General features: G+C 26.5%; 1 protein-coding gene across 2 annotated transcripts; it reads left to right on the forward strand.

Annotated features, from left to right (window-relative positions):
- Positions 1 to 276: 276 nt before the first annotated feature.
- LOC113868412 (cellulose synthase-like protein D3) lies at positions 277 to 5,882 on the forward strand. Of its 2 annotated transcripts, none has more exons than XM_027503967.1 (4): positions 277 to 500; positions 1,504 to 2,398; positions 2,959 to 3,766; positions 3,867 to 5,882. In XM_027503967.1, exons 2-4 carry the CDS (start codon positions 1,533 to 1,535, stop codon positions 5,622 to 5,624), a joined length of 3,432 nt encoding a protein of 1,143 aa, XP_027359768.1. In that variant the 5' UTR covers positions 277 to 500; positions 1,504 to 1,532; the 3' UTR covers positions 5,625 to 5,882. The 2 variants fall into 2 exon arrangements, with proteins under 2 accessions (XP_027359768.1, XP_027359770.1); XM_027503969.1 differs by lacking the exon at positions 277 to 500 and adding an exon at positions 902 to 995.
- Positions 5,883 to 17,362: the final 11,480 nt, after the last annotated feature.

Here is a 17,362-nt window from a genome sequence, read left to right on the forward strand (position 1 = left end):
TTTTTATTAAAAACCATACAAACTAATATATTAATAACATTAAAAATTATTTTAAATTTTTACCTTTTACTATATCATAAAATAGCTGTAATTATTAAATAAATAACTATTTAATATATTTTATAATTTTAAATAAGACATATTATTTATTATTTATTTAGTACTTTCTTTATAAAATATAAAAAAAAAAACATAAAATTCTAGAACGGAAGACAACTACAACAAAAATGTTATAGTAGGATATGAAAGGGTTGAATCATGGCCGGTAGTGCTTGTTTATACTTTTGGTCACGACTTTTTCTGTGTGTGTCTTAACTCTGTCTCTGTGCGTGTATGTGTGCGCGTCTGTTTAAGCCTATAAGGTGACAGTTGGAGACCAACTTCATAGTTTGAAGCATTCCATCAGATTCAAACACTATCCAACCATGCTTTTCTCATAAAATCACCGAGCACACAGAGATCTACTATAGCCAACTCCCATTTTGTTTTTCAGAAAAGAGGTTAGCTTCTTCTTTCATCTACTGTCTCCACCACCCTTTGCTCAGATATGCATTCATCGCTGCTTTTCTAGTTCAAGCTGTAAACTTTTCGACATGGCCTTTGCATGTCATGAGATGGGATTAAAATGGCGAGAAAGCAGCAAAAAATGGGAATTTGGGAATTTTAATTTTTTTTACTTTTTTTTTTGGAAAAATATCTCTGGGATTTTGGATTTTTGATGATTCGTGGGTTCATCAAGGCAGGGAAGTCAAAGGGGTTTTACCAACTTTGGCTGACTTGTTAATGTCGTTGTTGTTACTGGTTAGGGACATCGATGTTTCTTTTCTTTTGCTTTTTTGTAGAAGGGTTGAACGCGTTTTAATCAAAATTTAGACCTGTTATGAGCTCGTGAGTCCTTCTTGTTGGTTTTTTTGTTGAAAATTTGTGAGAATGGGAAAGAAAATTTTGAGATCTTCTACTGGGGTTTTGTGGAAGAAAGTGTCTGCGGGTTGAAAGTATGCACTTCTGTACAGATTCCAGTGAATATGCTGTCTCTTATCCTTTCAACTTTTTTCTTTCCTCTGGGGTGGCTACCACACCGCATTCGGTTACGTTTATCGTGATTACTTTGTTGTTCCACAACAATTTCTTTAAAATTTGGGTGAATCTGTTCAAATTTACTTCAAGATTTTACTGAGATCTAGCGTTTTACTTTGTTTTATCAGAAAGTGGTTGATTGTAGAAGAATCGCAAGTTATATTTCGATTATTAGAATAATGTGCAACTTTTCACAAAAAAAAAGGTCTCAACTTGTTTCAGTTGTTTGATACTTGAATAATGTGCCTTCAGTTGGTGTAGTTCTCTTTAGTCTTTCTCTATCATAGTATAGCACTCTTAGCTACGGATTAAGATTCATCTGTCATATTTGGTTTCAGTCTTTAACTTTTTGTTATGGGTTTGTTTTTGGTGAATTGAATTAAATATAATTTTGAAGGTTTGATTTACTTAATTTCTGAGTTTCAGGATATTTTAATCAATCTTAGTTCTCAAATATGGCGTCAAAGTCGCTTAGGGGAAGCAGATCATCTCTATCAGCAATGTCTGATGCAAATGAAGGCCCGAAACCACCTTTACCTCCGACTGTAACATTTGGCCGGAGAACTTCCTCAGGTCGCTATGTCAGTTACTCTAGAGATGATCTTGACAGTGAGCTAGGGAGTAGTGGCTTCATGAATTATACTGTGCATTTACCACCAACTCCTGATAACCAACCTATGGATCCATCAATCTCACAGAAAGTTGAGGAGCAGTATGTGTCGAATTCACTCTTTACAGGTGGGTTCAACAGTGTTACTCGAGCCCATCTAATGGATAAGGTTATTGAATCTGAAGCAAGTCATCCGCAGATGGCTGGTGCAAAAGGATCTTCATGTGCAATACCTGGTTGTGATTCTAAGGTGATGAGCGATGAACGTGGTGTTGATATTCTTCCATGTGAGTGTGATTTTAAGATATGTAGAGATTGTTATATAGATGCTGTAAAAACAGGAGGCAGAATATGCCCTGGATGCAAGGAGCCATATAAGAACACAGAACTAGATGAAGTGGCTGTGGACAATGGACGTCCGCTTCCACTTCCTCCACCAAGTGGAATGTCTAAAATGGAGAGGAGGTTGTCCTTGATGAAGTCAACCAAGTCAGCATTGATGAGAAGCCAAACTGGAGACTTTGATCATAATAGGTGGCTCTTTGAAACAAAGGGAACCTATGGCTATGGCAATGCTATATGGCCAAAGGAAGGAGGTTTTGGTAATGAAAAAGAGGATGATGCTGTTGAGCCAACTGAATTGATGAACAGACCCTGGAGACCACTTACAAGGAAACTAAAGATACCTGCTGCTGTTTTGAGCCCATATCGGTATAAAGCTTTTAGTCTTAAAATACTGTATTTTTTTATGAGCCTTTTTCTCTTTATTATACTTACATAAAAATGCATAGCCCCATTGTTCTTAATGGCCATTTGGCATCATTATATTTCCACCCTATTTGAATGCAACATATCATAATTAACATATAAGTCTATGTCCTTGCACAAAATAGATAATAGTTTATAACATGTATGAGATTTAATTTTTTATTGATTATTAAATTTTGTTTACATATGGGTGTAGCAATTTGGCAATAATATTGACTTGGCCCTATTCCTTTGTTCAAGCATTCCAACACATAAAATTGGAATGCAAGGGAGACTTCTGATAGTTATTGACTTGGCCCATCCTTTTAGTTTGCATTTTTTATGTGTGTGTATGAGAGAGAGTCTTTTTGTGGTTAATTTTGACTTAAATTGATGTTCTCTTTACACTTTAATCGTCATGTGTGTTTATTAAAATTGCCTATGACTGTTCTGAACTTGAAAAGTAATGTGCACTACATCACATTATCTTACAATTTCCTTCTTTTTTGCATCTGTCTTTGCAGACTTATCATTTTTGTTCGTTTGGTTGTCTTGGCACTGTTCCTGACATGGAGGATCAAGCATCAAAATACTGATGCAGTCTGGCTATGGGGAATGTCTGTTGTTTGTGAAATATGGTTTGCTTTTTCCTGGCTGCTGGATCAATTGCCCAAACTATGCCCAGTAAATCGTTCCACAGATCTTAATGTTCTGAAGGAGAAATTTGAAACACTAACTCCTAACAATCCAACTGGAAAGTCTGATCTTCCAGGCATAGATGTCTTTGTTTCTACAGCTGATCCTGAAAAAGAACCACCTCTTGTCACTGCAAACACCATCTTGTCTATTTTAGCTGCTGATTACCCTGTTGAGAAGCTTTCTTGCTATGTTTCTGATGATGGAGGTGCACTTCTAACTTTTGAGGCAATGGCTGAAGCAGCCAGCTTTGCTAATGTATGGGTTCCTTTCTGCCATAAACATGATATAGAACCCAGGAATCCTGAATCGTACTTCAACCTGAAAAGAGATCCTTACAAAAACAAAGTGCGGTCAGATTTTGTCAAGGATCGTAGACGGGTGAAGCGTGAGTATGACGAGTTCAAGGTTAGGATCAATAGTCTGCCTGATTCTATCCGGCGCCGGTCAGATGCCTATCATGCAAGGGAGGAAATCAAGGCCATGAAAGCTCAGAGACAAAACAGGGAAGATGAACCTTTAGAAGTTGTAAAGATTCCAAAAGCAACATGGATGGCTGATGGGACTCATTGGCCAGGAACTTGGTTGAGTCCTGCATCTGAGCACTCTAAGGGTGATCATGTTGGTATAATTCAGGTACTAGATTGCTCTTTTATAAAATTTTGTTCCAAGTGTTTTAAATTAATCTTAGAGAGATGAGTGGTGATGAATAATTGGTTCTTCATGAATGATGCAGGTGATGTTGAAACCTCCCAGTGATGAACCTCTTCTTGGAAGTGCTGATGATACAAAGCTCATTGACCTGACTGATGTTGATATTCGTCTTCCACTTCTTGTTTATGTTTCTCGAGAGAAGCGTCCTGGCTATGATCACAACAAAAAGGCAGGAGCCATGAATGCCTTGGTTAGAGCATCAGCTATAATGTCAAATGGTCCTTTTATACTCAATCTTGACTGTGACCACTATATCTATAACTCAAAAGCAATGAGAGAAGGCATGTGCTTCATGATGGATCGTGGAGGTGACCGCATTTGCTATGTTCAGTTCCCACAGAGGTTTGAAGGGATTGATCCCTCTGATAGATATGCTAATCATAACACTGTCTTCTTTGATGTCAATATGCGAGCCCTTGATGGACTTCAAGGGCCAGTCTATGTGGGAACTGGTTGCCTTTTTAGACGGGTTGCACTTTATGGTTTTGACCCACCCCGTGCCAAAGAACACCATTCAGGTTGCTGTACTTGTTGTTTTGGTCGTCAGAAAAAGCATGCATCAATGACAAGCACCCCAGAAGAGAATCGTGCACTGAGGATGGGTGATTCTGATGATGAAGAAATGAATCTATCATTGTTCCCTAAGAAGTTTGGAAACTCAACCTTCCTCATTGACTCAATCCCAGTGGCAGAGTTTCAAGGCCGTCCACTAGCTGATCACCCTGCTGTGAAAAACGGGCGTCCACCTGGTGCTCTCACCATACCCCGTGATCTTCTTGATGCATCAACTGTAGCAGAGGCCATCAGTGTCATCTCCTGTTGGTACGAGGACAAGACTGAATGGGGGCAGCGTGTCGGGTGGATCTATGGCTCTGTGACAGAGGATGTGGTCACTGGGTATAGGATGCACAATAGGGGATGGAAATCCATTTACTGTGTGACCAAGCGTGACGCCTTCCGTGGAACTGCTCCCATCAATCTCACTGACAGGCTGCATCAGGTCCTTAGATGGGCTACTGGCTCAGTTGAAATATTCTTCTCTCGCAACAACGCCCTCCTGGCTAGCCCAAGGATGAAAATTCTTCAAAGAATTGCATACCTTAATGTTGGAATTTACCCATTCACATCTATATTTTTAATTGTGTACTGCTTCCTTCCTGCACTATCCCTCTTCTCTGGCCAATTCATTGTTCAAACCCTCAGTGTCACGTTTCTGACCTATCTATTGGGCATTACTGTGACTTTGTGCATGCTTGCAGTCCTTGAAATTAAGTGGTCTGGCATTGAGTTGGAAGAATGGTGGAGAAATGAGCAATTTTGGTTGATTGGAGGGACCAGTGCCCATTTGGCTGCTGTGCTTCAGGGTTTGCTCAAAGTCATAGCAGGGATTGAAATCTCATTCACTTTGACTTCGAAATCCGGTGGTGATGATGTAGACGATGAATTTGCAGATCTCTATATTGTGAAATGGACATCCCTCATGATACCACCCATCACAATTATGATGGTAAACTTAATAGCAATTGCTGTTGGAGTTAGCAGAACCATATACAGTGTGATACCACAGTGGAGCCGTTTACTAGGTGGTGTTTTCTTCAGTTTTTGGGTATTGGCTCATCTCTATCCTTTTGCAAAAGGTTTGATGGGAAGAAGAGGGAGGACACCAACCATAGTCTTTGTATGGTCTGGCCTCATAGCAATAACAATTTCTCTCCTTTGGGTGGCTATCAATCCCCCTGCTGGTTCTAACCAGATTGGGGGTTCATTCCAGTTCCCATGATAGGTCATTCTTTTTGTCAAATGAATCTGTCAGCCATTTTTTAAGTTAATTTTTTTTTTCTCTTTATTCTACATTTTAGCTATTGATGAATGGACTTAAACTATATTGTCTATTGTCTATCTTGCTTTTGAATTTTGTTTAGCACTTGATTCCGAAAATGTGATTAATTTTTAGCTGTCTGCTGAAGCTTTTTTTTTGGCTGAGAATGTTTTCCCTGTTATGTCTCAACACACAGATTTCTCATCACCCAATTCCTAGTCCAAGATTATTTGAAGTAAGGGCTTTACTTTCAAGTAAAAAGTGTGAACACTCATATTTTAGTCCGGGTCATGAATTTTATTAAATAATAAATAATGAATTTCAAAAAATAAAAAAAAAATTGAAAAGACATCTAATTAATAAAAATTATAAAGATATTCTGTAAATAGTAATTTTTAATTTTAATTTTAATTAATTTAGGAATATGTAGAATAGAAACAAAATAATTAAGATATAAAAAATATATTTAATTTTCTTTTATTAGATATTAATTCTATTATAAATAGTAATTAATTTATATATAAGAATTCAGATTTTTTTCAAGAAAAATTCTTCATAAAGAATTTTTTATAGGGAATTTTTTTTTCACACAAATTTTTACTCAAAAATACAAAGAGACAAATACTGCAAGAAAAATTACAATTTTTAATTATTTTTCTATTTTATTTATAAATAAAAATTATTACACAATTATTTTTTTACTTTTTCTTATTTTATTTTTTTTATCTCTTTATTGTTAGTGTTTCTTTTTTTTTTTTGGTTCCCTCTTTTTTTTTTCCTTTCTTTTTGTTTTTATTCTTTTTTTTTTCTTTGCGTTTCTTCTTCCTCAAATGTTAAAAAATATAAAAATAAAATATTTTTCAATGAAACATTCTACTAAAATAAAATATAAAGATTAGTTTTTTTTACTAAATCTGTTAAAAATAAAAAATGATTTTTTAGTAAAATAAAAAATAATAATTTTTTAGATTGTTAAATCTTTTGTTTTGTCTTGTTTGGAACGGAAAAGAGAGTGATTGTTAAATCTTTTAAGATGAAATATAAAAAATGTTAAATTATTTTTAAAATAAAGTCTTTTTGCTGTTTTGTGTGAAAGTTAGATTTAGATGTTAAATCTTTTTTTTAAAAAATAAAATATGCAAAAATAATAATAATAAATAAATAAATATTTTTAGGTGATTAAATTTTTTGTTTCAAAATAAAATATAAAATTATGTTTTAAGTTATTAAGCTTTTTGTTAGATTTCAAATAAAAAAATTAAAAAAAAAAAATTTTTACAAAATTTTTTCTTTTAAAAATAAAATATAATTTAAAATTTTTTAAAATCTTATTTTTGTCTGTGACACTAACAACTTATACGTGAGACACATTTTTAAAAATTAAAAAAAAATAAACGAGTAAATATTTAAAATTAGTCATACTATTTAACTTTAAAATACAGTTCATTTAAATTAGGGTGTTAATACTTTCAAAGCCGCTATTTTTTCACCCACCAAACCACAAAAGGGATAAAAAATTAGTGATTGTTTAGATTTCATAATTTTTATTATAAAATTGCTATCATATTTTATTTTGTTTTCCTTTTTTAAATTATTATGAAAATATTAAAAACAGAAAAAAAATTATTTCATTTTTTAAAATAAAATAAGGTGACAGTTTAATAGTTAAATGTAAAAATATAAAGCATTTTTAAAATACCCCTTCATTATTAAGAGGGTACCGTACCCTCTCCAAATCTATTAAATTTAATTTTACATTTCAAGGATTTAAAAAAAATTATTTACAAATTAATCCTTTAAAATATTTAATTATTATTGCTAAATAATTTTTTAAATTAAAATTTAAAGATTAATAAATAATATTTTTTTAATTTATTTATAATTATTTTTTTCATCATGTAAACATGAAAAACATCAAATTATTCTTTAAATTTTCACTTTAAATTATTTAAAGATTTTAAACCCTATGGCATCTTCTTCTTTTTCAAGTTCAGACGGTGAATCGTCTATTTTTCTTAGCAATCATAGATTCATAGTTTCATTTAAAAACAACAAAAACTTATTAGATTATGATTATTTTATATAGCTTCTATTGATTGGTGATAGTGGTAAAAAGAATTTTCTAATTTATTTTTAACAAAATTATTAAAAAATTGTGATAGAAACATAGACAAAAAAAAAAAAGGATGTGATGATCTTTCTGTATACCTACAACAATGATGATGAATTTGTTTTAATTATCAATTATCAAATTGAAACACAGTAGTATAAAAATACTTCCTAAAAAATGAGCACTTGCATGAGATTCTACATGAAAAGCATAACATGGCATTTTCTTATCGCCAACTTCTAAAATAACAAAGTACTAATTCAAACTCAATAATACATATATTTATATAAAATTAATTATACCTACTTATTATTATATGTATTTATAATAAATTTATAAAATTTATGGTTATTAAAATTTAGAAAGTATAAAGTCACTTTTTTATATTTTGCACAAATTTATTACTCTATAGAAATACTCATTACTCTATGTATTTATAATAGAATTTATTATTATTATTATTATGTATTGACTTTATTTTTATCATTTGTCTATATTTTATATGTGACTCATAATTTTTATATTATATCAACATGAATAATTTTAATTAATTTAAGAATTAATTTTTATATTTAATAAAATCATTTTTTTCTTTTAATTTCTATTTAAATCTTAATTAAAATTTTAAAAAAAATAAAATACATAAAAATGTATTTATCATAATTTTTAACATAATTATATTTGATATTATTCAATATAATAAAATATTATTATTATATTTTATATTTAAATTATATTTTTTTATTTTAAAAAAATAATTTAATAAAAAAATACAAACAAATTTGTATAACACACAAATGTATTTACTAATTTATAACAAAATTATTATTATTAAGATTTACAATGTTTAAAGTCACATATAAATTAATTTTAATTGTTATATTTATTTTTTGTATATAATTTATGCCATGCTTTTCAATTTTGCTAAGTTCCTTCCCACTTCAACTTCGACATGTCTATAGACTTCTTTAGTGGAAAATTTCTACCATATGAAGAGGTGGATGAGGAAGTGGAGCCTAACACTGAGACACCGAGTCAAGCTCAAAATGTTATTGATGAGGATGTCCCTTCGAAGTAATTTATAATAGAATCTAAAATTTAGAAGGTATAAAGCCACTTTTTTATATTTTGAACGTATTTATTACTTTATAGAAATACTCGTTACTCTATGTATTTATAGTAGAATTTATTATTATTATTATTACTATTATGTATTTACTCTATTTTTATTATTTGTTTATATTTTATATGTGACTCATAATTTTTATATTATATCAACATAAGTAATTTTAATTGATTTAAGAATTAATTTTTATATTTAATAAAATTATTTTTTTTAATTTTTATTTAAATCTTAATTAAAAATTTTTAAAAATAAAATACATAAAAATTTGTACATAAAAATATATTTATTATAATTTTCAACATAATTATATTTAATATTATTTAATATAATAAAATATTATTATTATATTTTTATATTTAAATTATAATTAAATTATAATTTGTTTATTTTAAAATAAAATAATTTAATAAAAAATATAAACAAATTTGTGTAACACACAAATGTATTTACTAATTTATAATAAAATTATTATTATTAAAATTTACAATGTTTAAAGTCATATATAAATTAATTTTAACTGTTATATTTATTTTTTATATATAATTTATTTAAAAAATAATTAAATTTTTATTTAACATTTTTTATCTTTCTGTCACATTAAAAATAATTATTTTTATATTTAAATTATTATTTATGTTAAATTAAATTAAATAATAAAAATATAAAATATTTGTGTAAATCGGTGCAACAGGCATATTTACTGTTTCTTTTTCTAAAATTAACTCTCAAATAAAGTTAATGAGAATATCATTAAATAAATTTACATATTTTATGTGTATATTATAATGATTTTAATGTATATTAAAATATTAAATTAATTTAAGGTGTAGACATATTTTATTTGATAAATTTTCTTAATGTGATTAACATAAAATTATAATGGATTCAAGTCAATAAATTGTTTTAAACATGAGTTTTAAGTAATTAAATTAAAAATATGAAGTTTTTAATACATTTACACTAGGTGTTGGCATTTTTTTTCCTCCAACAAATTGCAAATGACATTTTTTACTCTCAATATTGAAATCTCATTCAACTTGACTTTGAAATGCGGCAGTGATGATGTAGACAATGAGTTTGCATATCTCAACTACATTGTGAAGTGGACATGTTATGATAACACTAATCACAAGTATGATGGTAATCTTGATAGCAATTGTTATTGAAATTAGCAGAACCATGTACAATGTCATGTTTTTTGCATACCTTAATGTTGGAATTTACCCATTCACATCCATATTATTATTATTAATTATGTACTGCTTCCTTCCTGCACTATCCCTCTTCTCTAGCCAGTTCATTGTTCAAACCCTAAGTGTCACGATTCTAACCTATCTCTTAGGCATCACTGTGACTTTGTGCATGCTTGTCGTGCTTGAAATTAAGTGGTCTGACATTGAGCTGGAAGAATGGTGGGGAAATGAGCAAGTTGGGAGGGACCAGTGCCATCTGGCTGCTATGCTTGAGGGTTTGCTCAAAGTCATAGCAGGGATTGAAATCTCATTCACCTTGACTTCGAAATCTGGTGGTGATATGGTGTAGACGATGAATTTGCAAATTCCTATATTGTGAAATGGACATATACCACCAATCACAATTATAATGGTAAACTTGATAGCAATTGTTGTTGGAGTTAGCAGAACCGTATACAGTATGATACCACATTGGAAAGGTTTGATGGGAAGAAGAGCGAGTACACCAACCATAGTCTTTGTATGGTCTAGAAACCAATTTGGTATTTGTTCCAATTCACATGATAGGTCATTCTTCATTCTTCGTGTCAAATGTCTTAGTTATTTTTTTTTCCTCTTCATTCCACATATTAGCTCCTCATGAATGGACCAAAACTACGTTGTCTATTGTCTATTTTGCTTTTGAATTTTGTTTATAACTTATTTTAAAAAATGTGATTAATTTTTAGCTATTTTTGCAGCCTTATTTAAAAAAGTGAATATTCATTTTTCCCAGGGTCATGAATTTTATTAAATAATAAATAATGAATTTTAGAAAATTAAAATAAAATAATTAAAAAAACATAAATCAATAAAAATTATAAAGATAATCTATAAATAATTATTATTATTTTCATTATTTTAAAATAAATTAAATAATAAAAATATAAATATATTTATGTAAATCTGTGCAACATACAAACATATTTATTAATTCTTTTTTTAAAATTAACTCTCAAATAAAACTAATGAAAATATGATTAAATAAATTTACATATTTTTTTAAGTGTATATTATAATGATTTTAATGTATATTAAAATATTAAATTTTAAATTCATTTAAGATGTAGACATATATATTATTTGATAAATTTTTTTAATGTGATTAACATAAGATTATAAATGGATTTCAGTCTATAAATTATTTTAAACATGAATTTTAAGTAATTAAATTAAAAATATATAGAGTTTTTGAGACATTTTTTTTTACTTCTGAACAAATTACAAATGACAATTTTTACTCTCAATAGAATCTTTGAGCCATTACAGTACAAGTCATGTCACGGTTGGAGGTATGAATAAATGATAATTTTTACCAAGACCAAACAATGTGAACATGACATTGCACCATTGTGAAGCTTTTTTGATCAGCCAAAAAATGACTAATGACAATTTTTGTGCCTATAAATTACTATTGATAGAGGTGGTGAGTGTCCGGGTTAAGATAAGAGATAAAAAATGCAAAAAGTAGAAAGATATAAGAAAAAACAAATGCAAGAGGCAGGAGGAGGCCAAAGAAAGAGAGAGAGGAAACTTAAATTTTTGCAAAAAACTGAAAAGAAAAGAAAGATTAAAAAGAGAAGTGTGAGAGTTTATTTTTGTAAAAAAAATCTTATTTAGAATTTAAATTAAAATAGTTTGTGCACATAATTTGATATTAGTATAAAAATATTAGTAATATTTGATATCGTACTTTTAATTTTAGTCTATAAAATTTCTTTATTTGTTAATGTTATTAGTAATAAAATTAATTTTTTAATTTTTTAAAATAATTATTAAGATTGTGCAATAAATATAACATTTACTAAAAAATAGAGATTATAATAATAAAAAAAAACTAAAAGTGTTTATTATAAACATGTAATTAGATACTTTTGGCATAAATTTTAATTAGATTGTGTTTAAACAATTTAAGTTAATAAATAAAATTTAAATTTATTTTTTGGTTAAATTATTAAATTTAATTTACATTTAATATAAAGTAATCATGATTGAGTATTATAGTAATTATTAAATACAAGCAATTATTAAATTAAGTATTACAGTAATTATTAAAATAATTCAAAATATATAATAAAACTCTATAATTAAGTTTAAAAATATTTATTGAATTTTTTAATAATGTTTTTATAATTTAATATTAGAAATTTTATTGAATAATTATTACATAATAAATACAACCCTTATTAAAGAATGTACATTATAATATAAAAACAAAATATTTTTATTATTAAACGTGTACTTTTTAGTTATTAAGTGATTTTATGATATACTTAACTACATTTTAGATTAGTTTTTAATATTTTAATTACTGTTGTTATAATATTTTAGTACCTTTTAGTATTTAATGTTTTTATTGATTAATTTATTAAATGTAATTTAAATTTAATAGAGATTAATTATAATTAAGTATTATAGTAATTATTAAATTAATTCAAAATATAGAATAACTTATCAATAATTTTTTAACGTTAGAATTAAGTAAATTTTTTTAATTGTTAAATACTGTTTTTTAAATTAATATTAGCTATTGTATTAAATAATCATTATCATTTAAATATAACCTTTATTATAAAAAATAGATTATAATACAAAAACTAAAATTGTTGATTAATAAATGTGATTTTTAAGTAGATTATAATCAATTTGTGTTTTTTTACATTTTTATTTAGTTTTATTCAATTTTAATCAGTGTTTTTCAAATATTTATCTTTAATTTAATTATTAAATTAAATGAAAATTTAATAAAAAATAATTAAAACTAATTATTATAGTAAATATTACATTAACTGAAAAAATTATTCAATATAGTAATTATTTAATTTGTTTACATTATAATTAAGGGAAAATTTTCTTTTAAATTTCTTAATAGTGTTGCGTAATTATTGATTAGCAACTTGTTTTAAAATATTATTATGTTAAAATATAGAATGTAAAATATATATATTTAATTTAATTTCTTAATTAGTGTTGTTTAAACATTTATTAGATATTGTATTAATTTTTATTATTTAATAGCTATAACGTAAATGTCATATATTTATTTTTGTGATATATCTTTATTTTATAATTTGGCGAGATTAATTAAAATTTTATGGCATGCTAAGTTTGATCGTATGTGCAAATTTGTCAAATGTAAATAAATGATAGTTTTTGTAAATATATTTGTTGAACGATTAGAAGCTAAAGACATACATTTTTTTTTTAAATGCACAATGACATTAGAAGATATTGTAATCTTACTTGTACTTTGAATCAATGATGTATTAATAATTTATTGTACTAATTCTAATACTATAGTAGTATAAGATATGTGTGAAAAGTTAGTAGACAGCTAATCCATATCCAATGATATTGAAATATCATAGATAAGATTAAAGTGATTGATAAAATATTTTGGTTGACTTTATGCTAATTTGGACAATGGAATAACATAACATACCCATGAATTTATATTGTCTTTGTTGAGACATAATCTTATGTTGAATAAAAGCAATTTAGTAGTATACAAAAATTATTACAATTGTTGATTAATGTGAATGAAATTATATTGTATAACTGGGGTTTAACATGTCTTACTTTTCTTTATAGATGTCTAAATCATGGTTTACGACATAATGCTGAAAAAATTTATGAATGTCTAATAATGTTACAGGCATGGGATGATAACAACTTATGTGGTTGGTTCCAATATTAGGTGAACCAATAACATTATTAATTGTTTTTGGATGTAGATCCTGCAATATTCACATAACACTCTGTATAAAGATATTGAAAATATCATATTGTCATTAGCTAACATGTAATTTCTTGAGGGAAGCATTACTATGTCTATAAATTTGTTTAATTTGTTTGTACCTTTTTTATATTATTTTTATATCTTAAACTTTTTTTTTATTATTTATTATTTGTGACGACTATATGTGAATGAAGTTATTGATATCATCCTTCTAAATGACATGAGAGGCAAATAACTTACGTGGTGAACTATTAGCTTATTGTTATACTTTGAGGTATTAGATTAATATGCAATTAATTATGTAATGCATCAATATAAATTTGTTTAGCCTATTTCTGTCCCACCTTAAACTTTATTTGAAGGTTTTTTTTTGTTTTGAGGAAATGGAGAGAAAAAAGAAGGTTTATTTAGTGACAACCCTTGTTTGAGAGTTATTAAAATGAGAGGAAGGTTTATAAACCCTTCAAAATTCTCTTAAACTCATGCTATTTAGTTTCTTCTATTTGGAGATTTTTTTATTAACTATTCTTTGTTCTTCCTTCTCTACTCCTTCCTTACTTTTTATTAGGCTTTCAAACTTTTTTTTTCTTTTTTCTTCAAACTCATTTTGTTCTCATTTTGCTTCAACGTCTTCATCTTCACCTTAGACATAAAAGGCAAGAAAAATTTCTTTAAAAATAACATAAAACTCTTTCTCAAGAGTTAAAGGATGTTGTTACTGCTAATAAATTGAAACATTTATTTATGATAATCTTTATTATTTGTTGGAATTACATAAAATAGTCAAAAATTAATATTGGACACCTATACGTTATTTAACTTTTTTACACTCAAATATATTAACAAAATATACTCTTTAGTTCTTGAAATAATATATTGAATAAAATATATAAATATTTTACTTTCACTTATGTTTCTAATAATGTCGTTATTATAATATAATAATATATTTCTACTATTCTTTTTTAAAAAAACAACCAAAACTTGAATAATTACAATTTGATGTAAATTAGAATGAGCAAGAACTCACTTTATACGCAAAAGAATCAAAAGTAACTATTACCCTTTTTTATTGAAAAAAAATGTCATAGGTAATTTTTGTTAGTAAAAGAAGCCATTCGGAAAATGAATGGATTAAATTTTTGTCTAATAAGTAATTAAAGGTATGTATAGAACATTTTATATTTTAATAATTTTATATATAATTTATCAAAATAAACTTTTTATAATTTATTCTAATAAATTTTATGATCAAACTCATATTACAAACTCTAATTACAAAAAATTATTAAATGAACTTTTAATTAAACTATTTATTGCGACAAATTTAATCAATGTATTAATTAATACCGACGAGGTTGGGTCTAGCAGGATTAATTAATATCCCACACCCAATGCAGCAAATCAATTTTTTCGCTGAAAGAAACACTTATATTTAATGTCTGCCTTCGTTCGACCGAAAATTAAATGTCTGTCTCTGCTTCGGACGAGATTATCTTCAAAAACCTGTCAAAATTTGAAAAAAGAAAAATGTATTATTCATCATTTTGGTTATTTTTGGGGTACTCTTACATCAAATGCTCTCCTGCAATCACATATTGATTTTTCTTAACTGCGATCAATCAAAATCAATGCAACACTGTTGAAATATTCTGCTCGATTTGTGTGGTGTTGAAAAGAAAGGTTAGTTGCAGTTCTTACATAGCTAATCATTATTTACTTTGAGTTTATATTTTGGGAGACACATTCAATCGATTTGCTTTGGGATACTAAAGTTTAAATTTCTAAAATTAGGTAAAGAAACCAATCAAATTGGCAAGATAACTAAAGAAACCTACCTATGCATTGTGGAAACCAGAGAGAGAGACAGAAAATTACTCCGGTTATCTTTCCAAAAAAAATAAAAAATTATTAAAATTAAAAAAACAATTAAATTAATTATATTTTATCTTAAAAATATTTATAATATTAAATAGTATAATTAATGCAATTAGTCTTGTAAATATACATCTAATAATAATAAAAATAATAATAAAATTTACTGTTCTTTTTATAATTAATAAAAAAAATTATATCTTCTTTTATTTTTTTGATCTGATTTAATCTAATCCAACTTAGGTCGCGTATTTGTTGGATGAGTCTATCATTAAATTTTTTTTCAAACTCAAGACTTACTTAAATGATATTGAGCTACTTGTTATTTGAACTAATTTTTCTTATAATTTATATCTTTTTTTATACATACAATAATTATTACCGTTAATTTTATATTAATATATTAGTAGTTTAATTAAAAAAATATCAACAATCTTCTAAAAAATTACAATCATTAATTTAATAAAATATAAAATATTTTTTTAAATTTATGAGATTATGATAAGTATTATATATCTATATATTTTAAATATATTTTATATTTTTATAATTAGAATTAAAAATCATCTCATTTTATTCTTCGTACACAAATAATAATCATAGAAAATAGTCAATTAAGCGAGCGTTTTTAATATTTGATGAGTTATTTTATAATGTAAAAACGTGTCTTCTAAATTATGTTATTGTTGACCTGGTTGGATGAAAATTAGGTAGGGACCAAGTCAGGCTAAGTTGATACTTTATATATAGTTAGGTTCTTTATTTGATTTTTAAGTATGTTTATGATTTTATTTTTAATTCGTTAGTAAAGACAAATATCATTATTTAAATTAATTAATCTATCTACCAGGGACCCCCTTGAGGGGGAGAGGAACCGGAGAAAAAGGCAGTGGCATGTTGGAACAACTCACCTTTCGATGTGACTTGGGAACATCAAACAATCCTATATGATATATCCACGTAGGGTGGTGTCTTTTAAATCCTAACCAATGATTTTCAGATTAATTTAAGAAATTAAAATACATTTTTATTAAAAATATAATAATATTTTTATTCTTTTAATTTTAATAAAAATATATTTATTAGTTTTTTTATCAAATAAATATCTTAAAAATTTTTACACTTAATTTGAATATTTTATTTAATTTAAATTTAACAAATTATAATTTATAAGTTTAAAAGACTTACATTAAATCTCAACGGTATAAATCAATAATCTAACGGTTAAATTTTTTTATGTGCTTATACTTTATTATTTTAGTTAAACAACTTGTAATTAGTGATATAATTATATAATTACTGTAAACTTATGATTAAGTAGTTTTTTTAGTTAGTTTATATATACTATTTCTAATTTAATAGTTATATTTTTTAAAATTTAATTACAGTTTATTGGCAATATATTTTTTATGACATTTAATTATAAACTATTATGTAATTTAAAATTATTAATTTTTGTAAATATCTTTATAATATTTTCTTATTTGTTAACAGTATAATTCTTTTTTATCAAAATCAAACTCATTTTATGTAGACTCTTTTTATTAAATAAAATCTGAATATATATATATATATATATATGTTTTAATTATCTCTATTTATGTATTATTATTCCTT

Source organism: Abrus precatorius, unplaced genomic scaffold (assembly GCF_003935025.1).
Source record: "Abrus precatorius isolate BTA unplaced genomic scaffold, Abrus_2018 Scaffold6, whole genome shotgun sequence".
Taxonomy (NCBI): domain Eukaryota; kingdom Viridiplantae; phylum Streptophyta; class Magnoliopsida; order Fabales; family Fabaceae; genus Abrus; species Abrus precatorius.